This window comes from Diadema antillarum, unplaced genomic scaffold (assembly GCF_040938485.1).
Source record: "Diadema antillarum isolate AM-2024a unplaced genomic scaffold, OU_Dant_1.0 seq00001765_RagTag, whole genome shotgun sequence".
NCBI lineage: Eukaryota > Metazoa > Echinodermata > Echinoidea > Diadematoida > Diadematidae > Diadema > Diadema antillarum.
This window is the reverse complement of record NW_027272446.1, coordinates 118,237-146,164: the sequence shown is the minus strand read 5'-3', so window position 1 is coordinate 146,164 and position 27,928 is coordinate 118,237. Positions and strand designations below refer to the sequence as shown.

General features: G+C 36.8%; 1 protein-coding gene across 3 annotated transcripts in view; it reads right to left on the bottom strand.

Moving 5' to 3' along the window:
- Positions 1-3,437: 3,437 nt before the first annotated feature.
- LOC139712159 (uncharacterized protein ZK1073.1-like) overlaps positions 3,438-27,928 on the bottom strand; it is a 64,373-nt gene continuing 39,882 nt past the window's right edge. For 2 of the 3 annotated variants that reach the window (XM_071623998.1, XM_071623996.1), the window contains 11 exons: positions 27,797-27,854; positions 24,396-24,513; positions 21,789-21,851; positions 20,414-20,483; positions 19,735-19,821; positions 19,311-19,397; positions 17,592-17,692; positions 14,927-15,014; positions 14,242-14,328; positions 13,030-13,081; positions 3,438-4,599 (listed from right to left, as the gene is read on the bottom strand). In XM_071623998.1, the coding sequence (XP_071480099.1) occupies positions 4,502-4,599; positions 13,030-13,081; positions 14,242-14,328; positions 14,927-15,014; positions 17,592-17,692; positions 19,311-19,397; positions 19,735-19,821; positions 20,414-20,483; positions 21,789-21,851; positions 24,396-24,513; positions 27,797-27,854 (909 nt within the window). In that variant the 3' untranslated portion in view covers positions 3,438-4,501. Of the gene's footprint in view, positions 4,600-7,363; positions 7,468-13,029; positions 13,082-14,241; positions 14,329-14,926; positions 15,015-17,591; positions 17,693-19,310; positions 19,398-19,734; positions 19,822-20,413; positions 20,484-21,788; positions 21,852-24,395; positions 24,514-27,796; positions 27,855-27,928 lie in introns of all 3 variants that reach the window. The other variant, XM_071623997.1, reaches the window with a different exon arrangement.

The following is a 27,928-nucleotide window of genomic DNA, read 5'->3' as shown; positions in this document are numbered from 1 at the left end:
TAATGTAACAAGGATTTAGAATATTAGTAAGCTAAGAAAGATGAATTATCTCTTAAATTCAAAAGTACAGACTCAATGTTGACACTTCAAAAAGTTATGTACCGCTTATTTAAGATACCCACAGTATTTTATATCACATCTTATTGCTTTGTGTAATCATGTATATAAGTTATGATTTGTGTAATCTTTGTTTGATTTTGTTCAATGAGCAAAGAAAAAAACAGAAGAAGATGGACAAACACAGCTCTAATCATTGTCAATGGGGTCTTAGATCTGCAGGAAAAAACAAAATCTATGAATGTTTCATCTTGCAAGCCACCAGCTGCATGTAATACTTGGTTTCCATATCACACATACACTATAATGATCTTATTTTCAAGAATTGACGCTATTTCAGGCAAATTTAAAGTTATTTGCAGGAATCACTTTCATCTTGGAGCAATCCACTAAACTGTGATATTCATTGAAAGTAATCTACATGTACTATGAAGTTGTTTGTTTTCAATGCAAGCAGTATCCCCTCAGTATAAACCAGTCTACTAGCATCATATGTGTTCCATTCAGTTCTTTAATATATCATGAGCTCAAAGTAAACATTGTGAATCACAGGGCTGCCAACTCTCACGCATTGAGCGTGAGACTCGCGCATTTTGGTCGTTTCTCACTCTAAAACTTTATTTCATTTGCATGCATTTCTATTGATCTCACTCATTTTGACTCCTAAATTATAGCATTGGCCTATGGGAGTCTCACTCTCAACTAGTCTCCAGTGTTGGCAGCCCTGCAATCACCAGGCGCTTCTTGCAGTTTACTCACAGGTCACAAGATTTGGGGAAATTTAATGCATTATAATATCATAATGGTACCTATATTAGTAACTTTCTCACAGAAATATCTTTATTTGATCAAGTGTGTTTACATGCATGATGAAAATGTGCATGCACATGTACATGCATAACATGCCATGTGTGTATGTGTTTTATTTATCTGCAGAGTGGACCCTATTAAAATAATGTGTATAGATGAAGACTTATAACTGTAACATATAGGAAATGAATGTCTGAACCATCAATCTAACTTTTTCTGTAACGCGAACATTCCAAACTGGAGTACTATCACTTTCATCTCCACTGCAGTCACACTGACAATCGGTCCAAATGAAATTAAATCAAGCACACACAGTCAAATGAACGTGGAATGATGAAAATAGTTTGTAATATTCCCAACAGAACAGAAAAAAGGTACAAATTTGTCTTTTTAAGTTTTACAAAAATCAAACAATTCTATCTTTGCAAGATATTTAATTACATACATCAAAATCATCTGGAAGTCATGTCCAGTGAATACATGTCAAAATTACTACGAGAAATCAAAACACAACTTACTACTGAGAGTTGAAGAGAATGTATTATGCATTTTGCCTGCATAACGCCGAGCACACACAATACCATTTGTACAGTGTACAGACATTAAACGTTCATCACTTGAAAATATCAATTCCAAAGTTTGTGTATTTGTAAACAGAAATTTCATTTGCACAAATCTATTCTACAACCTGTATTTATACATGGCATGTCTTAATCAACAGCAGTAAAGTCATATGTCTTATAGCTGAGACTAGAGAGGATGTGTTAAGACCTGAAGAAAAACAAAACAAAAACATTCTACAACATGCACTTCACAAAAATCAAGTCACAAATCAACATTTACAAAGGTCATTATATCATTAGCAAAATGTTCAAATATTTCACCAAATAAAAATTGAAAATGAGCCCATCCAACTTGCCATTTCAATGCATTTACAAAAGCACAATTAAAATTTGCAGAGGTTCTCACCAACTGCAGTGTCATTAAAATGTTAGTTACAACATGTAATACATGGTAGATTCAGCAGAATGGACAACTTTCTACTAGGCAGTCAGTTCATGACCTGCTGAGCCGTGCAATCCATTTTATGCATGCCAATTCTTCTGTAATGCTACAACTTTCATGCATTAGGTGTAACAAACTTCTCAACATCAAACATACTTTAAAGCAAACTGAATTCTTAACCTATTGTATAGAACAAATCCCATGAATTAATTACACTAATACACATCAATGTTCTTTCAGGTAATATCTTTTTCCTTTTTTTTTTTTTTTTCATGCTAGGCAGTCTTAAAACAATGAACATACATATGCATTTTTCAGTGAGTAGAAGGCATTATATCTTTTAATACATGTAATTTCAGATGAATATGGATCAAAGTCTATAAATTCTATAAATGCAAATAAAGGAAATTAATAAGATAAGATTAAAAAGGAAAAGGCGTGAAATCTAGATATTCGATCTGAATCTTTTGTCATACATAGCCACATGGATATCAACAGTCATTTATCAGTTGATTAGACCCCATAACCTGACATACACAACACAGGGAACATGGTCAATCCATCAGAAGGCTTCCTACAATCAAAGTCTCATAGCTTAAAGAGTACAAACATATGCCACGTCACAGTGCAATTAAGTTTGAATCAATCCTCAACTGAAATACAAGAAACCACAACATCTTGCCTCAGTACAATCATTGTCCCCAACCAATCACAATCATAACTCTCAATTGAATGAACATTCAACTTAAAGTTGGGAGCTTCTCTAGAACAAAATGATGCTGAACTGAAAACAAAATATATGCCATTTACATTAGTAAATTCTCTCTGCACAAGGAAAACCAATGATAAGGCCTATTTAGTCTTAAAATGGAAGAGTTCTGGTTTTGAATTGTTCAGTTTCTAGTCCCCTTCTAAAAGACATTTCAACACATATGACAGCCAAGTGTATAACATTGACTTCCCACTGGCATTAGTGTGTGTAATGGAGTTCATTTACATCAAGGGCAAGCTAACATTGACTGTATGACATACTAAGAAAGGAAAGTTGATCATGGTAAAGGGCTACAAGACACAGCTAACACTCAAGGAAACACGTACACACACATACATACAAATTCTACTAACAGAGCTATGATTGGTCTGTTCTGGCTGTTTTGTGCAAACATACATACTATTGATGGCATGTGAGCAGTAAACACTGAACATAACACTGACTGTCATTTTTGCACACAAATATGGCTACCAGTAAAGGTGCAACTTGTGCAATATATGGCACACCAGCTAATATCTTCTTGGTCAAGTTGAATCACAATGAACATATAATACCCATCCTAATCACAAGACATAACTTGTTACAAATGTCTGTTAGCATGGATCAAAGATGCTCAATCAAAAGAAAGCACCACAATGCTAACACAGACTGTGTTCCTGTCTGGAGTTTATTCATATTTTTGTTTCGTTTTGTTGTTTCTACCAGAATAGGGTTGATATACAAAACTTTATCAAGGTGCTGATTGCTGGTAAATGAAAAAAAAAATACACCAGGGTATCTCTCTCTCTCTCTCTCTCTCTATTTCTATAGGATCACTAGTGTCAAAGGAAAATTTGCCAGAAAAAAGAAAAAAGTCACAATGACATAACTTTTTTTTATGGTGAAACACAGGGTGGCGCTGTTTAAGGCTTCAAAACATCAACTATGTCTTATGTCATTCAACAGGTATGCACTTTTCATACATATTTCTTCTGCAATTCCATGAACTGAACAATATCTTCTGTTCACAATTTCAGGAAACTGTGTACAAATGCACTGGACCAAAAATATGCAGGACAGTCAAATAGATCATGAGTTTGTATAGTAGAGCATGGCTAAAATAGTGGGCAAGTAAGTACATTCAGAGATGGTTTTATTACACTTCAGCAACATCACTTAAGGAAAATTTCAGATTTTAATGAACACTTTGTGTCAAGACTATTGCAAATGATTGCAACTTACATATTATTACAAAAAGCAAACAAAGTTCAATCCCCCATAATGGTCCAAAGAACATGTTTAATGAAATTTGAAATTTTTGAAAATGCTCCCATACATGTAATTTGGTCCTGAACTAAGAAAAGGAACCACACAGGGCTTTTAAACATTTGAGGGTATACAACAACAACAAAATATTCCACTCATCATATGGGAACTTATTCCTCATTAGCTATGAATTCTGTTTGAAGGTGATTGGCGTAGTTAACAACGTGGGTGTAGCATGTTGAGATATGATCCATTCAAACAGACATAACCTTGACAACAGTCACATTTATGTTTGTACACAGATAATCTCTCTGCTAATTTCCTCATCAACAAGTACTAACATGACAAAACAATTGAGCTAACAGTGCAGATCTAGCAGAAAAGAATGATTAGACTTTCATTTCAATCCAAGCTATTAAAAGCACATCTTTGCTTTTCAAATACATTAAACACTACTATTTGTGCTGCTAATACTGCATAATTCTTTCCATCTCTAGCATGTCAGTTAGCTGTGAGAGAGGGTATGGTGCCAGAGCAGCAGGGTGTTTTGAGGGACTGAAGTAAAGAGCCAATGAGGGACACTGAGAGCAGCACGGTGGGATCAATGACAGTCTAGATGTTGGTGGCCTTGGGCTGGTCATAGTCCGTCATGCTGCCGGAACGAGGCTTGACCGATATCTGGTGCAGTCCTGGGATTCCAACACTACCAACTACAGGACAAAATAAAGACAAAAATGTGTTTACGAGTTAATGGCAGGAGTCAGCTCCGACATACTCAGTATATACATTACCATAGCAGGATACACTGCAAATCTAAAATTGTTGCTAGTGTATATACATGTGTATCCCTGTCACTATTGACTTCAAAAATTTCAACAATGCAATTTGCACACAATTTCTGATTTCCACGTTTTAGTTTCTCCTTTCTGAAATGTGACTACTAGTATTTTTGAAAAGTATCTAGAGTCTTTGTACAGAATAGAAAGTGTAGGATTACATTCTCAAAGTTGTTCATACTGAAAACATTACTGCTACGTGTACAAGACATTCATACTAGAACAAGGAATCGACAAGACTTTGACATCTAAAATTTTCAAGGTTTTCATGTAACAAAAATGTAATTGTAGAAATTCTACATGGAAAGTTATAACAAACACTTACTTCAATACCTTACATTAAGGGCATTGAAATATGTCCTTCATACCTCATGAATATCGCCCTGTATCTACAGTGTGTCTCTAAAAAAAGTAAACCCAACTTAAACAGCAAATTTTCAGAAAACTGTAAAACATTTGCACATTATTTTTTCATGGTTAGATAGTTCAATTAGTCCTCTATCCAATGATACCACATAGGTTATGTAACTCTCATGCATGACTGAGCATGATTCAACTTAGTGAATGGGTGTGAAATCATCACTGTGGCAAGTTATTTCTTGCTATTGTCATGCATTCAGGGCATATTTGAAGTTAAATTTTTGTCAGCAAAGGTTGTTCCTGACACAGGCACACTTCACATGCTTTCCAAACATGGTACAGTTGACAATTGAGCAGAGAGTATTCCTGGTAACTCGATACCAGGAAACAAGAAGTTGCGTGGAAGTTCAAGAGGCTTTTCGGGTGCAGTTCCCCGACAGGCAGCCTCCAACACAAAGAGCCATCTGGCACAATGTGAGAAAGTATGCTGATCACGGAACTTGCCACAGTGATGATTTCAACCCATTCACTAAGTTGAATCATGCTCAGTCATGCATGAGAGATACATAACATACATGGTATCATTGGACAGAGAACTTATTGGACTATGTAACCATGAAAAAATAATGTGTAAATATTTTATAGTTTTCTGAAAATTTGTCGTTGAAGTTGGGTTTACTTTTTTTAGAGACACCCTGTACAAGCAAGCAATGCCACAGATGATTACACAGGACACAAAGATAATGAGAACATGGGGGGAACAATTTCTCAAGTCTGATCACTACCAAAAGCTTGCATTTAAATATAGGGTGACCACTTGTTGTGCTGGGAATACGTGACACCAACTAAGTGCACATGGAGAGCTTTGCTTAAAGGACAAGTTCACCTTCATAAACATAAGGATTGAGAAAATGCAACAATATTAGTAGAACACATCAGTGAAAGTTTGAGGAAAATTGGACAATCGATGCAGAAGTTATGAATTTTTTAAATTTTTGTGTTGGAACCGCTGGATGAGGAGACTACTACAGCTTGTGAGTCATATGCGTACAACAGTATAAAGAAAATGTAAAAGAAAATTCAACATATTTTCACTTTTTTCGCATAATAAAAGAGCACTTGACTTGCCTCTTTCTAAAGGCAGGGGGAATGATATTACCCATAACATTTGTCGGTAACGAGTCAGGGGAATGTGTACTTTTTTCAAAAGATGGAATTTTGTGAAATTCTCTTTATATTTTCCTTATATTGTTGTACGCATGTGACATCTAAGTTATTCATACACTGCAGTAGTCTTCTCATCCAGCGGGTACTGCACAAAAACTTCAAAAAATCATAACTTTTGAACGGATTGTCTGATTTTCCTCAAACTTTCAATGATGTGTTCTACTAATATTGCTACATTCTCTCAATCCTTATGTTTATGAAGGTGAACTTGTCCTTTAAAGATGCAAACCCAATTATTCTTGGTGAAGATGCAGAGTAATACAACATAAGTGAGTATGTGTTTATATCTGAAGTTGCAAATAGTTCATGTGATCTCCACACAGAGTCCTTTCCCATGCAAATGGGAGCTCCATGTAGTTTTGAGGCTAACTTATCCACACACAAAACAGTAAATGAAAGTAGATAGAAATACTAACAAATGATGCTGTCATATTTGCAGTGCTCAGTGATAATGATTTGAGTAATGATGAATGAAATTATGAAGAGTATTATCATTAAATGAATAGAAAGGAAACTGGAACCCAAGTCATGTGAGGGAATAGGATAACAGCAGATATGGCATATCAGCAAGTATAATGCATTGAAAGAAACAAAAACAAAAACAAACATATTAGAGTGACAGTTTAATGCCTACATGAAGTCTATCCCCAGTCAAAACCCATAGAGTAGAGTCTTTTAAGTGACTTTAAAGTTGAATGACTGTTTAAAGGTATTATCGCCAATAAAGAAAAAAAAAACAGAAAGAAAAGAAAAAGGAAAAAAAGAACCTTGATGGCATAGAAGTGTCAGTCAAGGTGTTACATAAGCTGGCTTCAAAATTTCGGATAGAATTGAAGACAAATAATCCACAGTGACAAATGATCCAGGGTTTTGGAGTCATGAGTGCAACATGACCCACTGAAATGAATTTAAACCGTACGGGTCTGAGACGAGTGGGTTTTTAAGCTTCACTATCTATTTGTTTCATTTCATGTGTTTGTTTGTTGTATTTCTTTTGTCAACTGTGTGAAGCTGAGAAGGGGAGAGCAGAGAATGGATGGGACGTCATTACTTGACTTTAGATGCCGTGATCAAAGCTGGTTTGTCTCCGAGGCATTTTTGAGGTCTGGCCGAGAGAGGCACTCCTGCCAAGTCTTGACATGGGGATGGAGGACACTGAGGGGCGATACCAATGGGCGCATGGTGGTGATACCAATGGAGAGGGATGATACCATGGGGAGGGGTGATACCAATGGGGGCATGGTGGTGATACCAATGGGGAGGGGTGGTACCAATGGGGGCATGGTGGTGATACCAATGGGGGCATGGTGGTAATACCAATGGGAAGGGGTGATGCCAATGGGAGGGATGATACCATGGGGAGGGGTGATACCAATGGGGGCATGGTGGTGATACCAATGGGGAGGGGTGATAACAATGGGGGCATGGTGATGATACCAATGGGGGCATGGTGGTGATACCAATGGGGAGGGATGATACCATGGGGATGGATGATGGCAATGGGGAGGGATGATACCAAGGGGATGGATGATGGCAATGGGAAGGGGTGATGCCAATGGGGAGGGGTGTTACCAATGGGGGCATGGTGGTGATGGCAGAGAGAAGGCCGGTGGGTGTGAAGTTTGATTGAAGACATCATGACATCAGAGATAATTGTGGTGATGATGTGGCAAAATAATGATTAACAAGAGTAGTAGTAGTGGTGGTGGTGAGGTTAATAACAGTGGCAGTGATGGTAGTGGTATTAGTGATGATGTTAATGATGATAACAATGGTTATGCGGTGGTGGTGGTGTAGTTATAAAGATGATTATGATATAATTGATTTTAAATAAAAGAAAGACAACAAGGTTTAACATGTATAACAGAATCACACATACAAAAATGAATTTACATAAACAAAAATTTTCCATGGTACAGATAACAAGTCAAAGAAATTCAGGGTTATTAGGAAATGATGTAAAAGTCACAAAAACATCGCCATGGCGACAATCACATTTTTGCATATATTTATCATGATATAAAGATTTGCTTGATCACACGTGATTGATGAAATTGAACACAATCATCAAAATTATACAATGGGCAGTAACAATGAGGGCAACAAAAAATGACAACATGGAAGTTTCAATTTGATATTATGGCATTATGTTTACATGAGTGGAAATAACAAGGCATGATTACATAACAGCAATATTTGTGACAATCATAACAAAGGGTCCATAGCAGGGTAAATCGGGACAAGAACAATGAATGACATGGGAACAAATTTTGTCAAGCAGTAATGATTTCATAGCATTGTGAGAGCATAAACGATGAAGCATTATCAATATATAGGCAGTATCAGCATAAAAATCAAATGCCATTAAAATGGTTTAATCAATCAAGGAAAAGATGTTGCAATGGCATCAAATTTAAAAGCCATGAATTAAACCAACAGCAATGCATGTGAGAAAACATCATTTGGGATCAGAAACAAAAGGATATCAAAAACAAATACAAGTTGAATGTCAAGTCATGCAGGTACATGTTAGGCAGCCAGGGGAGGGAAAGGGTTGTGTCATCAGGTATAGACAAGATGGATTGTGGGTAAAAACCATCACCTCAGACATTAATTGCAGGCAGAATAATTATTTTTTCACAAGTCAAGCATAGGGGTTGTGATGCATAACACCACAGTCATGTCATGTCATGTCATGTCGTGTCATGTTGTGTCGTGTCAAGCCAGAGGCCAAAAAAATTACATGGTTTTGTTCACAATTGGAGGCATCACATATTTGTCATGTTGATGAAAGGTTTTTATCCATTCCATTTGAGTTTTGCAAAGTTAACAGGGGAACAGGGATGCATATACACAAAATATCAAATGTATTTGGGGAGGGTTCAACAAATGCAAACGAGAACACAGAAAATGTAGCAAAAAAACCCAGTTTATTGTTCCAAATTTATTGCAGAACGTAGAATGAAGAATGCCATCAGAAGGTAGTGTCAGTGATAGCAAACAAAGGGAAAATATGGGAAAATAAGAAAAAACATGAAGGCATGAGGATACCAGTATAAAAAGTATAATTCCAAAGCATGTTGGAGTGGAATTTAACCACATAAAATTATACATACAGAATGCCAGAAGTTTCAACACAATCAGACCTACTAGAAGAAAGTTATATTATAAAATTTGACATTTTCAGTCAGATCTCTTCTATCTTTCTCATAAACGAACAGCAAAGGTTCGCTTTTATTCAATATCATTTGTACACGTTTTGTCACGCCAATCTTCGGAGGCCTAATAGAATCTGTGCTTTGAATTTAGACCCCCCCCCCCCCCTCTCTTATTCTAATTTCAAATTTGTACCATCTTTTGTTGCTAAAGCATACATTTTGACTATCATTTATGTCAGGAAAACAAAATATCACTGTATTGTAATCATCATTGTAGTTCACTTACATTTGTTTCTTTGTTTTTGTAAACACAAAGTGATAATAAATCAAAATCAATCAATCAATGTTTTCAGGACACAGCGATAGTTGGATCAACCAAAAATGTAAATTAAATGATGCAATGATAATGTCACTGCTTCAAAGGATTCCCACTGACCTGTACACAAATCTCTGTGAAGCTTCCTTTTTGATATCAACACAACAAACCAAGATTTTTTCTACCAGATTTTTTTCCGTGTGGCAACATCCTAGCAAGGACAACTTACAGGGAAGGGAAGGGTTGCAACTAGTAAGTCATCCACCCAAAACATGATTTCTACTGCATTTTTGTTCACATAACCTGGGGAGTTGCAAGTTCATGACATCATCTTAGATGATTTGCATAATTCATAGCAATCTATGTCACTATTGGGTGAAAACACACAAAATATTTTAATTCCATATTTTGTATGTTGCATTTTGATAGAAGTTTACCATTATGTTTGTCTGATTTATTACAGTCAACATTTGTGGGGTGGAACTGGACTTATAGCCATCATCTTTTTAGTTATTTCTTCCAAGAACAATGTCATTTTTTTATTCATTTCTTGAAACATAGGTATGTTCTAAAATATGTCTGCTAAACATATTTAAAATGAAAAAAAAAAACAACCCATGCATACACACAAAATAAGAACTCTTTCCTTTTTTTTTAAGATTTCCTTCTCTGGTATACAACCATTCTTAATCTGATGTTCTCCTAATTACCAATGACTATGAATGCAAACTCAACCAATCACCAGATATCAACAGAATGAAAAATACGTTATATAATGTCCAAAACAAAGCACATCTCAGGATAAGTCATTTAAAGCTTCCTCGCTGGTATCTACATAGAAAAAAACTAAATCTTTTGAAACACACAATGTCTGTATTACTGCTATACTTTGCAAAGACAGGGCATGATGGGGATTGAGGGAAGACAGGGGGAATATCACTAATTACAACATCATAGATTACACAGGTTAAAACTTCTGTAAGTATATAGAGTATAAATACTCCGAGAAGGAGCAAAAATCACGCAAAAAAGCCTAAAAAGCCTCCATCATTCCAAGTGCTCAGCCTCTGCGGTTCTAAGCTTTGCTTTGAGACACACAGACCAGATACAGATGAAGCCCATCCCACTAGCATCTAGTCTAAACATTTTCATACATGTCACACCAAAGGGACTACATCACAGAGGTGCACAGCCAAGCCATCCCCTTCCAGAACTCTTTGGCATCACTGTAATCCTACTTGCATCGTGAGAAGTAAGTTGGCAAACTGTTTTTTGTTGAGTTTGTTCTTTCATAACCGACTCTGAATTCTTTCTATTAAGACACGTCACTATGTTCATATTAGTATTCATACTAAGCTTCAGGGAATTAATTTGTGGAATTTCACTTTACCAACTTTAATAGCATAGTGTTAAGATGACTCAAAAAGCATAATTCACAATAATACTAATTACACATTTTATATGAAGAAACAACAATATCCTGCTCGAGCATGTACGCCCACAATTTTTTTATCATGGCTACTACTAAAAGACTAACCAATTCAGTGCTTATTTACGTCGATGTAGGGCAACATGTCAATCAGTTGCAATGTTAAACATCTCGACGGAAGAATTTCATGAATTTGAATAACAATATTTATGCTTTCACCAGCCACTCATCCACTTTTGGTTATAATGTGACCTATTATTGTATCTTCCTGCATTGATCAAGAATGTTTAGGAGAGAAAGCAGCTAAAAGTCTTGTATTTGAGCCATTACACTGCAGCTGTATTTGAGACTAACACTAGATAAAAAAAAATTGAGAACATGCCAGCTATTAAAATCAGTTTCCCTTGTAAATTGTAACACTTAAATTCAGGTATATTGGTGTATTTTCAATCTTACACACCTACTACACACAATGGGTGTTAATCCTGGAGAGTTTCTACTTCAACTTATTTAGCTCTTTCTTCCTTTGTTTCTTTCTCACTATAAGAACACATGAAAATAGAAAGATTACTTCAACTGTAGTAGACTCAATGACAATTGCATTGACAGTGTTCTGATTCTTTTAAATCTAAATTTGTACTTTTAAAACAATGCAACCAAGAATCTTCACTAATGAATCATTCATTTCCATTGTAATTTCTATGTGAGTTTATACTTGTTTTCGAATATTTGTCTTCTTGCACTTATTCTCATTTCAGATAGCATGCAAACATATTTTTGGAAGTCAAAGTATCTTGAATAAATATTATGTGCAGTATGTCTTGCCTTCTGTACAATCTTAGTTCTAGTTTATCATTTGTTTTAGTCTTAAACGAACACTTACTGCAAATAGACAAATACAAAACATCCATGGATTACAGGACAAAACTTATTGTAGCATCTGGCAATATACTTATCTAACCCATGTCACTCCTTATAACTTTAAGTATTAATATCTACAATGTCACAGTTTTTTTTTTTTTTTTGTTTTTGTTTTTTGTTGTTGTTTTTTAGTAAGAGTGTGAATATCAAAGATTATGGGAACAAACAAATTGTAGCACCTGGCACTTTACACATAGTTATCTCATCCATGCCCTTACAAATGCAAGTTTTAGACCTCTACAACTTCATGCAGATTTTTATCTATTTTTTTATTTTTTAGTGAAAGTGAATTTTATCTAAAAGAATTATTGACAGCTGTGATGACAGGTGGTAGAGATGGCATTGGTTTAGTTTAGTTTAGTTTAGTTTAGTTTAGTTTAGTTTAGTTTAGTTTAGTTTAACTCAATCACCCTCCTGGGGTATGTGAGTAAAAATAAATACATGTAAGATACAAGCTGGCAAGAATAACAATCTACACACTGAAAATATAGCAATCAAGAACTTTGAATAGTGAATATACAAAACAAACACCCCAGTGTCTGTTGCATCACACTGCTGAGTGGATGACCAGTTTTAGGACTACTGCTGGTAGTAACTCAGTTCCTATATTAAAGCCGTATTATAAATGTAATAATAATATTCATGCTTAGCATAATGTTGTGGATTAGGAATGGATGTTAATGGTGGACTGCTAAGATAGATTAGGGCAATCGATATTGCTTGAAACTGTGAGGTGTTAGCAAATGATTTGTATTCAATGCTATGGATGTGATTCCCCCGCAGGACAAACCCAAGAGTATGTTTTGAAGACAGATGGCGAGAGATGGAGACTGTCTAAGGAATGGCTGAGGGGTAACAAGAGGGGGATGAGGAGAGGAGAGAGAGGTACTTACTCAGGCCAACACCTTGCAGGAACAGTTGGAGTCCCTCGGCCAGAGAGTTGGCCTGGGGGGTGGGAAAAGACAGACAATAGGATTACAACAGCTGAGGACAGTCACCTTTGCAATAAAGGCCACAAAAAACATTGTTGCATATTACCTATACCATGAGGTTTAGTGAGATTCCTTTAAGCACACATAACAGCTGAGGACAGTCACCTTTTATTGTTCTTATAACGAAACGGTTTTTTGTATTTTTTTGATATTGTAAACTGACTGTTTTGGGTGCACCAGGTGGGTTGGGGAGGATGGCCTGAGGGCCCAAGTCATTTAGTTGGCTCTTTCCAGATCCGGGCTGCCCAACCTGGTGCACCCTTACCACTCCAGTGTATGTTCTGATTTCGAAATATGTACTATGAAATTTGTGAATGAAAGCCGAATAAATAATAATAATAATAATAAGATAGTTACATCACAATCTAAACAATAAAATGCAGACAAGTGTTGGATAAAGGATTTCACTTAATACAAAAATGGCCTATAACATAAAAGCACATAAATTTATTATTATCATTATTATTGTTATCATTATTTTTTTTATTATTATTATTATTATTATTATTATTGTTATTTATTTATTTATTTTTTTTTATTTTTTAAATTATTATCTATTTTGCATTTCAAGACAAAATACAAACAGAAAATCACATTACATGACACATAGATTGTGGTGATTCCAGGTGCAAACTGCTGGTTGCCAGGGAAGGAAAAGGCAAACTTAATCATGAAGGCTCGAGGCTTTCCTCCCCGAATTGTAGGATGAACACAGTCAAACAAAATTAATCATAAAACATTCATTTTACAGAGATTGGTAAGTAAAATAACAGCATTACAGACTGGTATTTTGTCAGAAGGTCACATATTACTGAAATATGCTCCTGTCAAATTTTACCCAGAGTATGGTGTAAAGTGCAGTGCCTTCTTACCTATATGAAAACACTGATGATGTGTCCTATGCTGTTCTCGACTCTACCCTGAACTACCTAGACCTAAGGAGGCCATACATGTCCTGACTATCCACACCAGGTCTCACATCCATTCTTTCATAGTGAAACATCAACAAAACACTTTCTATCATCTACTCTCCATTAGACTGCTCCAAGGTCATTGCTAAATACTGTACGAAGTGTACTGTATGAAGTGTATTTTGTTGCCATGGTGACTCACATTTTCCTCCTTGATGTCACCTCCAACATCCTTGGCAATGAGGATCTGGGAGTCCTTCTTGGATGGGAGTGCCTCATACACTTTCTCCTGCAATAAACAGAGCACAGCATACATTGACATTTGATTCATAGTCATCTCAATCTCTTTGATCATATTACACAAGGCTTGGCAATAATTGTTTTTTTGTGTGTGTATGGTTTTTTTTTTGTTCTATTTTAATTATTTATTTTTTTTTTATTAATTTTTTTTTATTATTATTTTTTTTTTTTTTTTTTGGGGGGGGGGGTCAAGACACTGGCCATCTATTTACAAAATTGATCAGAATAGTATAAAAGTAATTGATCACATACCACTATCCAAGAAAAAAAAAAAAAAAGGCAACAAACAAATCAAGAGTAAACAAATCAAAAATAAATAAACATACTTTTAACACGTAATCTGTTCAAGATATCACTGACATTCATGGGCACCCTCTTCACCATTCACTGGATCAACCAGGACAAATATCTTGTCCTTGAACACCCTGAAATATTCACTGCTATTGAAGGAAATTTATTGCTGCTTTTGCTTCTGCAGTTGAACCTAGTTGGGATGAAAATTGGGGGAGGGACTTATGAAGTTAGAAAACATGAGTTTCTGAGTTTATCTTAAATACAGCAATCTAGTGGACATGAATGCTTCTCACCACTTCATGGACATGAGGTGACTTGCTGCCAGTCACAAGAAGGGTAGGCAGAGTGATCTCCTTCAGGTGATTGCTGATGTCTGTTCGGCTACAAAGGAAAGATGTAAATAGATTATTAGAAATGTGACAATCATTGAATACTAGTTAATCGATCATTTTTCTGTAGGGTGCAAACATCATGGAACAATAAGTAAACAACGAAGGTAATATCATAAATACAATATGCCAGCATGGAGGGTAGGATTCATTGTTGAGCTAAAACAATGCTGTGGCATTTAGTCAAGCTGGAAGACAATTGATACAGGCTTGAAAATATACAACAAAATTTGTATTTGAAATTCCACAAATGTTTATTTAGCTTCATAACAAATTACCAAAGTTGCAGAGTTTGGAGTGCTGGCTTTGTTAGATTTGGGTATTTTTTCCTAACAAAGATAGAATATTAAACGTTTTCAGAAGCTACAAGTTACTGCCAAGATTCTCTCTCAACTGGTAAGAGCAAAGGTTCTGACACATCTTTTCCTTCATGGGAAATTCAAGCAACCACAATGTTCAATGACACCTCTTATCCTTGCCGAGTCATTGTATCGTTTCCCCTCTGCAGGTGTTGGCCGCTATCCAGCCTCGGCAGTCGTCACCTCTTGATCAGGTTGTGTGGGGATTGAGGCGAAGGAAGACACCGAGGCAAGCACAGAGTGGCCCCATGAATAAGTGATATTTCATGTCTCCAATCTCTTTTGAGAGGTTAAAGAGTTTGTCGGCAAAGGACTCCACATGGAAGTGTGGAGGCTTGCACAGCAGCTGGGTTATTCTCACAGCATATACCTGGTTTCGGCAAGTATACAAGCCAACTGATGATAAATTTTTCAGCTGGCATTATAAATCATGGGTTGTTTTTACTTCTTCAGGGTATTTCCGAATAAATTGAGGAAATACAAACCAAAAAAGAACATACTAAAGTGGCAAGTTTTTCCATTCACCCACTGTTTGCTCACTTGGAGAGCTGTGTATCAGTCCTACAGAGAATTACAGTATCTGGGAGGTTATTCCCAAGACCCAAAACATATTAACCCGTTCCATACTGAATACTGAAATGCCCACAGACTTAATATGCAGGCCACCAGGTTCCCGTACGGAATGGGATAAATCATTTCCTCCATCTGACTGGCACATTTCTCATAAAAATAGTATGACCGTCTACCGCAATGAAGGCGATTTGTTTTCTGTTCATACTACATGACGAATATCTTTATATCTTCATTTTAGAAACTATCTTCTTATATCGTCCTTGTTTGCAAACTTCTGTTTACATGATTAGATAAATTTGTTTTCAATATTATGCTAATACTTATTCATTTCGTATGCATTCAAAGCTGTCTTTTTATCTTGAACTATCAAAACTTTGAAGCACAAAGAGCTTATAGAAGTGCATCAAAACAAATTTGAGGTATGTCTTGCAAGTCAGTGTCTGCTTACTGATGCAGGGGGTCAGAGAATCCAGGTTAGTAAGTAGGGCAAGCTTTGCAAGTCACTGTCCTGTGCACTGTCAGATTTCTGCCTGAAGAAGCCTTGTACCGAGGCCTGGACATGAGGCAGCTGCCTGGCCCAGTGGACACCCCCTTCCTAAGAAATGATTCACAGGGTCTGAGACCTGGGGGGGGGGGGGCATTTCATGAAGCGTTTTGTCAGACAAATTGGTCAGCCAATCACATGCGACGATTTCAGTAGCTTATAACAGTTTGTCAGAAAAATATCCGACCAAAACGCTTCATGAAATGGCCCCCAGGACTCTCCTCCGGCCCAGCCTGAGGAAATGACCTCCAGCATGGGTCACTTCCTCTCTGCCAATCTTCAGTCTCTAACCCTTCTCCAGCCTTCATACCACAAGGGGTCTGGGGCAGCTTCTATTCTATCTATGTCCCTTAGGTGGATTTTCGTGTGTCTCAAAAAAACATCAACAAACGCTGCCTTCCTATGCAACCCCCAAATTTCCTCCACTATACTCAGTTGCTCCAGATGTTCAGCAAAATTTGAATTCCTGCCAAGAAACTTGCATCTCTTCGAGGGGCTTGCTGAAAGTTAAAACAAGAAGCTAGTCAACATACATACGCTGACTCACTCCTGACTTCAGCAGAAGCAACACACAGAAGGTCTTGCTACAGATTCTCTGCATTCTGCATTAATGCTAATGCTGCTTAGCACAACCTGAATGCGAAAAACACAGCATCCTTTCAAATTCCTCATGGAATCTCATTTGCTACAGTGAATTACATTACTGCACAACAAGACATACTACAAAACATGTTTTGTTACATATCATGTTTTATGTATTACTGTATAGGCTGTTTAGATTTGATCTTTCATTTGTTTGAGACTGATTGTAGATTCTTTGAAACTGGGATACTGTAAAAGTGGATATTTTCGCGTGACTAATTCTTCACGCTCGGCTGGGTAAAAAGAGTTTTGTGTGTGTTTAATTCCACGGCATTAGACATCAACTACTGGAACATTTGGGAAGCAAAAATATTCAGTGTTTTTATTTTTGTGCAAGTTTATGCTTGTGCGAAATGTGCAAAAAATTTCAACACCACAAAAATTTCCTCTTTTACTGTAGTTTGTCTTCAAAACCTGAACTCCTTACACCTGTAGTAATATAGAAACTCACTTGTAGAAGGAGTCGATGAAGAGTCCAAGGTTGTGTGCATTCATCCTCTTGTACAGGTTCTCATGATACTGCTTCACAATCTCCACATACTCCGCATTGTGCTGGAAAGTGGTACATTATTGAATCATGACTGACTCGTACATCTACACCTTACTGCACTACAACAAAACGCATTTAGTTGACGAAATGACTGATTTCTTAATGAAATAGGCCATGCAACACTAGGCGAGCCATACAAATTGTCCATGGTTTAAACCACGGTTTCAATTGTACCATCTTTGTGATTTCGGGCCAATGAGCTTCATACATTGGGATTTATCACATAATCTGGGAAAATAGGTGCCTGGATGCCAACTGGCCACAGCTGTTATCAAAGGTCAGATATGGCATTGAAGCTTCCAGCTAGGATGGAAAGGGGATATTTCCTAAGATTTTTGACTAACCTGGGCATCAATTTCTTGTTTTGAAACAAGACATATCACATTACAAGGCAACTAAGGACTCTAAGGCAGCTAATTTAGATGATGCTCTTCAACTGCCCACTGACAAACATTAACATGAGGAAAGCATTTCAACAGGTCAACTTACCCTAGTCTGCTTATGAAACAAACACGGACAACCTCATGGAGATCATAATTGATTTTCACACTAAGGATTGGGTATCATGTTGCTATTTGATTTCTTGATTACAAAATGGGCATTGCTTGTTGCTAGTAATGTGGAATGAAAAGAGTTTAATACAATCATTCATCCACAAGTCTTGATAACATATGCCATCTATGTCTCATTACACTGATCAGCCAGAAGGTCTTCTATCTGGGCATGGTGACAGAGTCTAGGATTGATTTCTGACATCCTGATGTGACAATTATCCCAAGATGTGGACACTCAACGAAGTGTATTATAAATTCAACAGCAAACTAAACACGCATCTAATACAGCTTAACTCCGCTAAACTGTCTAGGCACATGAATCTTTATCACATATCACCAGCAATAAACAGGTTTACTCTTGTACGGATATGTCTGTTTTCAGCTGAGAGTAATTACTGTATATGCCGAATATTTCGTGAGGTGTTTATTTTCGGGAATTTCGCGAGTCAGTTGCTATTAGCAAAATCAAAGACAAGCGAAAATATTGACTCGATCCCGATGTGAATGTGACGGATGCATGCACACCTCTCCGTTCAGTACAGGACTCCAAGATCGCAAATTTAACCACTTGCAAAATCGTTGGGAAGTCCCTATTCGTGAAAATTTAGACTCATGAAATATATGGCGTATACACTAACACAGAAACAGACTGTTCAGTATTACTACGTAACTGCTACACATATAATACTAGGAAATGAATACTACACATTCAATGAAAGCTCTATCCAAGGGGCTATCTATGATACTGTTCTGGCACACTGAGAACATCAAATTCATGAATCTGTTGACCAGATAGAACACTACTAAGGGAAACCAATTTATATTGAATTTCTCAAAACATCAAACTTTAATGAAGCTGTTCAAAACCTGTCAGTTAATGGCTCACCTAACTAGCATATATTGAGAAATAGAGCGCCTTAATACCTCAAGATAATACCACATCAAAGTCTTGTCCATTGACCGCTGCACAAGTTTCTCAGACACACTAAAGGTCGAAGTTCAGATTGAATTTGCAGAAATGAAACTTGAGTTGACGAATTGTGATAGAGAAGACGAGATAGCTTACTGTTCGCGTGCCAAGATGATGCCAGAGGATATACTTCTCAGCGTGAGCGGTCATCTTGTGGCCATGCTTCAGCTGCCAGGAAGCCACCTGCCGGTCAAGGTTCGGACAAGTGACCACAGAATTAATTCTTACTGACCAAAGGTATTGCTCATCAGTTCTCAGCAAATTACTGCACAAATACATTGTTTCATCTCAAAACACTTTCAAAGTTACGTTTGGAGGGAACAACAACAAAGAATCATGACATGATATGGAAGTAGTAATATTTTCTCAAAGCATTGCTCAGAGTCAGCCAAGTATTCTTAAAAGGTAACTTATTAACACTCCTATTTCACGACTTCTTTTTTTTTTTTTTTGCAATAAACAAGAGGTGGATATGAAAGATCATCTTTTCTTGCCAATTACTTTGTCCCATGCTTCTTACCGATTTACTTCCCCATTCTGAGAAGCCAGCCGAGGTGGTTGTGCACTCAAGCAGACATAAGGCCAGGATGCGCTTGGGATGCTTCATCTGAGGGAACCAAGGGAAAGCAACAAATTAATTGGCAGCCGGTGGCAATGCTGCTAATCTCACTACATATGCATGTCTGGATAGGTGGAATAAAAACAACTGTACTTTGCATCCAAGACAAAAGGGGGTAACTTTAATACGTGTTAGGATATGCTGCATAAGATTCTGACTTCCTGTTCACAGATATCCACATAATTTAAAAAAGTACAAGATCTGATGAAAGACATCAATTTTTAAGCCTCAGCATCCTCGCTGATTTGGGAGCATTTATAATAGGCTCGATAATACTAGCTAGTTACAATGAGCAAAACTGCATCCTTCGTCATAAAAGGTTCTCACAAGCATCTATTTACAGTGATACTTTTACTACAGATATTTGCTGCTCCTCTGTAGGGTTTGGAATATATTACTGCTGACCTTTATGCCAAAGTCCACTGAACAGCAAATTATATCGATTTCATGAAAACTACATCTTCTGTTATCCTGTAAGACTCTATGCAGATCTGTTATAAAGGAAAATGGCCAAATGTTAGCCTCTCACCATACTACTGAATAAGAGAGATAAAATGAATTATATAGTGGTAATACTCACAGCCAACCTGAGGAGAACATTAGCACCAGCCCCTTCACCTAGACCAATCAGCTCACGAGTTTCAGGTACTCTAAAGAATTCACAAAGTAAAACACAAATAATATATTAGCACCAGCCCCTTCACCTAGACCAATCAGATCAAGAGTTTCAGGTACTCTAAAGAATTTAACAAGTAAAATACAAATAGCATTTACAAAGTACATTGTAAGTTTCAGGTACTCTGAGGGATTCACAAAGTGAAACAAACAATTTTTGCAGATATTTACAGAGCACCTCACAAGTTTCAGGTACTGTCATAGATTTACAAAGAGAAACTCAAATAAGTTTGTTTGGATAAGAGATATTGTCTCAAAGGCCCCATGGAACTGTTCATTGCAGAGTGTTTAAACACAATTTTGGGCATCATGTTGGGGGGAGGGGTGGGTTCCTCTTTCATGAATCAAATTATCAGCCACAATCAGAGAAGGTACTACACACCATACATACATCAACATCACCTGCTATTTCAACATTACATGCATCCATGTATCTTCTCTGTGTATGGATTTGACATCCTTATGTTCATACTCACATGACAAACTTATTTCTACATTACTGGAGAAAGTCAATACGAAATGATTCAAATAAGGTTTCAGAAAGTGGGGATAGTTAAAAGTGCTGTAATGTAAGGCTACAATCCATGTTTATTGAAATAATATGTTGGCACAAAATGTCACATTCGGCTGAATACAAATGCTCTGTTACAGTTGTGTATCATTCTCAACTTTCTTTAGGTATCTGCTCCAATTTTGCTAAAACACTAACACACTTCAGCCTGTACTCCACAATCAGAGGCAGTTCATAAACTTGTGGAGTATTTTTTTTTCTTTTATAGTGACTACTACTACTACTACTACTACTACTACTGCTACTACTACTACTACTACTACTTCTACTATTACAACTGCAACAGGCATTCTGTGGTCCATGCTAATTGTCTGTACAATTTTCTCTCCTCTCACTGCATTTGAAGTTGTTTGTAAATTATTTGTAAATAGGGATACCTTTGCTTTACAAGCCCTAAAGATTATAACATCTCAATGACAATTAAATTCAACAGTTTGTCCATCTGAAAGGAAACTACATGGATGAATTAAATGTACATATAAACTAAAAATATCTCTGAATGTGAACAAGGCTATATATCCCTCTAGATGATTATACATAAACTACCATTAAAAAAAAGAAGATAAGTTAACAGTGGTATGTCAAATGTTTAGACAAAAATAAAGCAACAAAAACCATTCCAAAAGGCAGCATTCGGAAAAGCATATGCACTGAAAGGGGATGGTTCTTCTGCAATGGTAGTGAACTATTAATTTCCTGAGTGTCTTACCCTAGCTCTTTCAGGATGTTGGGTATTTCCTCTGCCAACTCCTGCATCTTAGGAAACCTGAAACTGGATAAGGAAAAGAAGAGCAGTACTTGAGAGAGGTATGGAAAAAACAAACAAACAAACAAACAAAATACAACAACAAATGATCATTATAGTAATGTTTAGCATGAAAGTCTGCATGTGACAGACATTATATTGCCTACGTCAGTCTATCACATGATCAAAAAAACAAAAATGGTAGACTACAATACATGTCTCAGTGCGCTTATGTGTGTGTGTGTTTATGTGTGTGTGTGTGTGTGTGTGTTGCTCGTGTGTAAGTGATCTCATGTGAATCATCTTTGCAGGGGGGAGGGGTGGGGCAGTCTTAGGAAAAAAAAAAGACACTCCCTTTTGACATCTACTTTAGGCATGCCTCCCATCCAACAAGAGAATGGGTTATTCAAAATACCATATCACATAGACATGAGCACCAGTACTCACTGCACTACGTATGATTGAAAATTCAACCAAAGGACTAGTAATGCATTCAAAAATTTGTCCAGTTCATCATGCAATGAAGTTAATACATTTTATTTCAACAGAGGATCTCATAACAAAGTACATGTATTCTGTGCATTTGTTTCCACTATATTACCTTCCATACCATGAATCTAGTTTGCATCGCAATTCTCGCTATCGCTAATGACGTGAAAAGTACCTGCTGATTTAAGCGTCATTTATGGTGCATTATGGGATAGTCCGGGAGCGAAGTCACTTCCGTTCGTACACGTGTGATACGTGACTAATGCTATTTACACATACAACTGACTGTATTCTATGTGTACTTACTGTTTCCTCGACTTGAATTTTAGCTTTAATATGATTTGAAATTTCTCCATTCTGGAGAAATTGCTGTAAATACGACCATGGGTCATTACTGAAGAGCTGTCAAGTGTTGTTCGCACAACAAATAAATGAACAAATTCTACAGAAATAGGTCCCTTACTGGCATGCGAGGCGTGACATGGCCGCGTGGGTGAAGTTTGCGGGTGACTCCACAGCGCAGCGCGCATGCGACTTGCTCGGAAGAAATTGCTTCGATCGGACACAGGATAAGTTCACGATCACGGTTCATTCCCGATTGTGTTCATAGCACCTCGACAGAGTACAAATAAAAAAAGATGGGCATTCCACGACGATATCCAGGTGGGTGAATATTTTCTAGTATTATTATTATTTTCAGCCTATGCAGAGATGACTGATCATTGATGTGCAAATCGATCGCATGATCAAGCAGTACGATGTACCGGTATGTCTAGCTTGTGTCGCGTACGTGCATGTGGTGCATGCTCATGCAAGGCCTAGGGCAATGCGGAGGCTATAGCTACAGTATGTATCCATCACAGGCCTGGCCACTGGTTGGCTCGGGTACAGCCGCCTACTGTACTAGTATCCGTGGTCGGCGCTGCGCTATAGGTAAAGTACACATAAGCACACGCTAGCGCTGTGCAAAATATGCCCCACACCAGAAGTGCACTAAATATTGACGAAAAAGCCACATTTGGGTACTTTTTACGTCATTGGCAATAGCGAGAATTGCCATTGCTATATTAACACTGGGCTACAAAGTAGCTCTCATGAACATTTGTTTTGTCTGTATAAATTCAAATGTATCAGTCTATTCTTTCAGGCCTATCCAAAATTTACCAAAAACTAGATATTAATTATCCCAGATTCTGGCTTTTCTGTCCTCTGGTCTGGGTTTGCTTTTTTTCTTTTTTCCAAAGTTTGAAGATACAATTTTTCATGGCAATCATCGTATAGCAAATGACAACTCAATTAGAATTACACTTCATTCTCTCTTTTTTATCATTTTTTAAGTGTGAGGCCTTGTGATTAGATTCAATCCAATTTTACCAGAGTACAGAGACATATAACGGTCTCTGTACTCATCACAATTCACTTGCCTCACTGCACTTTTAAATAAAATCTTTCCTTTTAAGTTTTATATGGAAAAAAAGAGATCTTTGTAAATCTAACCTGTTCACTGTATGATCTATTAAGACTCAGTCATGTTCACTATTCCTTGAAGAGATAAGGTTTAGCAGAACTGGGTATTACATGAGCAGACTTTATTATGTAACATGCCCTATTAAGATTGCTTGGGGCAAACTTTATGATTAGAGAAGAAAAAGTCATTATCTCCCTGTCCCTCTACAGATGTTTATCATTACCTTGCTTTGTAATAAGCCAGGGGGTAGGTTTGTCATAGTTTTTTGCAGTCACTGTAAACATAACTTTGCATGTGAGTGCAAAAATTGCACAAATTATTGCGATTTGGATCGTGACCCAAAGCTTGCAAACATACACATTATCTAGGTAATAAAAATTTTGTAATTTTGATCAACCAAATAACATTTTATGTTGCATGCACTGAGAATGGTATTATCATCACAGGAATCCTTATTAAAGGCTTGAGTCCTTTACTTCATTGTGCTCACATTACATACCCAGCCTTGGAAGGATTCCCATTAGCTTTCTATTAGCCCAGTCACACCTGGTACACTAATTACAATGTCCTCTCTTCATGTTATAATGAGGAAGACTGGACAAGGTCAAACTTACGAGTCAGGCAGGTCATCGGCATTGTCCTGCTGGCCTGGGGCATTGATATGAATGAAGCAGACTTTGCCCACCATCGGTGCCATGGCCTTTGTGTTGATGAACTTTACCCATGATGTGTCTGCCATGGGCCAGAAAAACACAAATAAGGTGGTTAAAGGACAAGTTCACCTTCATAAACATAAGGATTGAGAAAATGCAACAATATTAGTAGAACACGTCAGTGAAAGTTTGAGGAAAATTGGACAATCGATGCAAAAGTTATGAATTTTTTAATTTTTGGTGTTGGAACGGCTGGATGAGGAGACTACTACAGCTTGTGAGTCATATGCGTACAACAGTATAAAGAAAATGTAAAAGAAAATTCAACATATTATCAGTTTTTTCGCATAATAAAAGAGCACTTGACTTGCCTCTTTCTTAAGGCAGGGGGAATAATATTACCCATAACATTTGTCGGTAACGAGTCAGAGGAATGTGTACTTTTTTCAAAAGATGGAATTTTGTGAAATTCTCTTTATATTTTCCTTATATTGTTGTACGCATGTGACATCTAAGTTATTCATACACTGCAGTAGTCTTCTCATCCAGCGAGTACTGCACAAAAACTTCAAAAATTCATAACTTTTGAACGGATTGTCTGATTTTCCTCAAACTTTCAATGATGTGTTCTAATAATATTGCTACATTCTCTCAATCCTTTTGTTTATGAAGGTGAACTTGTCCTTTAACACAGCAAACAATCACTTACAGGGTTGTATCTTACAACACATGAAAATGTGTGAAAATTACATTTATATTATTATTATTGCAACAAATGTTCATTCACAACAGTTTTTGTAATTCTTTCTCCTTACATGATTTTAGTAAATATCTTAGAATGCCACCATTGAAAAAGAACATACTCCAGCTACCTGTCCTCATCCTCAGTAAAGAATAGGGACAGCAGGCTGAGAACAATGCAAAATTGTCAACTTAATATGTGACCCTGCACCTCAAAACAAACAAAAAGTCGCTAGACATGAATTTTTAGTTAAGACCATATTCTGAAGGAGCAGACTTTAAGCTTTAAAATGATGTATAACTCAAATCAAATGGACTCTCCTAATCTATCTAAATATTGGGAAGAAAGCACAAACTCAGGAAAAGTGTGAACTGAGAAAAGAGGCTCTGAAGTACAGTGTCCATTCAAGCGCTTACTGTAATCTTTACCAAACCGTGCTGGCTGTGCGATGAATGGGACAAAAAACAGGGGGTAAACCACCAGAGTAACAACAATGAAGGGATTATCAGATTAAACTGAAATTAAGCATGCCTCATAAACACATTCTGTCCATAATTAATGCCAACTTTCAAAGCAGTAGCACTATCCTTTCAAAAGTTATTAGAGTTGAAAGTGAAGAGTGTGGACAAGGTTTTTCAGAAATGAAAAAGGGATTCTAAAGACACACCTAATCACACTATTCTACCAAAAATGTTCAAGATAAACTGCTAAAAAAACACACTTTCCTGCCCGTTTTATGATACCAAATTTTAGCACAATGTAAAAGAAGACCCGGTCTTTCAGAAAATATGAAAAAGTCAAGTTCGGCTAGGTTGACCCATTTCACTTATTTTCAGTCCTCACACAAAATCAGTGTGTGCGACTTTATGTTCGTTTTGAGGTGCACGGTCACATGTGAAATGCAAGTTACTATGTACCTTTAAGCCCATGTGGACAGGGCATCTACACAATCAGATTTCAAAAATACTATATACACAATATACAAAAACTTCATGTGCTTGTTTTGAAAATCAGGAATTACCAGAAAACTTTGTGCATGGCTGACTTTGCGATCAAGAATAAAAATGATAGAATGAGAAATAGGTACCTCTTCTCAAGAGAAAGATTAATGATTTCCTACTCTAGAGATGATACACAATGATCTGTTTCCCCCAAGTTGATATTTTGAGGATCTATTGATTTCATGATGATGTTCAGTGAACTCTCAACATTTACACAAGCAAAAACACTGAAATATGTGGCACATATAGTGCTTTGGTCTTTTCTGTATAATAATGCGACATTTGTCTGATAGCCCAGTGGGCATAACTGAAAAATCAAATTTTGATAAATGTCCTTTGTATTATTTATCACATACTTCTGCATTTCTTTAAAAGAATAAACAGAACCCACTCAGCAGATCCAGATTTAAAGACCTATGCAAACGCAGAGGACAGAGATTCAAATGTGTACACTATATTCACCCCACTGTACAAGTTTATATCTGAGAAGTGTTATATTACACTTTAAATCTTGTCACTGAATATCCTGCATAAGTTGGATATGTTCACAGCAACAACATATCTTATCTACAATCTCATATCAAGAAATGACAAAAGGAAGCAACTACACAAATCCTTCATTTCAGAAAGGTTCGGGAACTTTGCAACAAAACACTGAGAACAGACATGTATATCATGTACACGTAGTTTGGTAGTATGTTAGCACTTGATGGACAGATATTGGCACATATCATCACTGTAAATCCTTGGGCAAACATCACAATACTCATATAAAGCTTGTACTCCAGCATGCATACTATGTGTGACGTCGCCTGTCTACATTACAAGCCCCACCCTACCTCCCTGTGATGATAACCAGTAATAGCTGGCAAATTCCAGTGTTAGATATAAAACTTGACCTTTACAATTTGCCCTGGGCAGAAAGCTGGCAAACCCAGCCAAACCCAGCCATCACTGGCTATGAATGAAAGAGAGAGAAAGAGGGATGAAGGGAAAGAAAGAATGAGCGATAAAAGGAGTTGGGCTGGTGACCTTTCCTATTAGCACAAGCCTGATTAATATTCCCAGGGAAGATAGAAGCAAACATGCAGATCCCTGGACCAACAATTAGTCTATTTTCAGACACCAGATGGTAGCTACTGTTCACACTTTCTATTCCGACAGTATCCAATAGTAATCAATGTAGGCATTATGATTTACAGTAGATTCTTTATTCTACATATCTCTACCACACAGTAAATTATCTTTCAACAGTAAATTATTAATTACTATCAACAACTCTCATTGACTATCAATTCCTTATAATCCTTTACTTGCAAACCCAAGACAGGAGGTGATGTAAAAAAAAAAACAAACAACAACAATAAATAGCAAGGTGCACTTCATTCATATGCTCTAGACTGGTCTTTTTTTTTTAATTACTTTTTTAACTGCACTACCATTAACAGGATAAGCATGTATCACCATTATGACATGGAGGCATCACGACCTTGGAAAGCAATTTACTCTCCATTAATTCATTCATCTTATTTCACTCATTTTATTTAATCATGGTACTAACATCAGCCATGGCTGTTTTTCAGTTAGAATTAGAATACAGACCATGTCAGGCTACTCACGATTTAGTCCAATATCATGGAATGTGACAATGACATGCTTCTGATGCACTGGGTCACCCTGGAAGAGAAAACAAAAGAAAAAACAAACATTTGTGCATTTATTTCTCCATCATTCCAGCAATGTTTCAATTA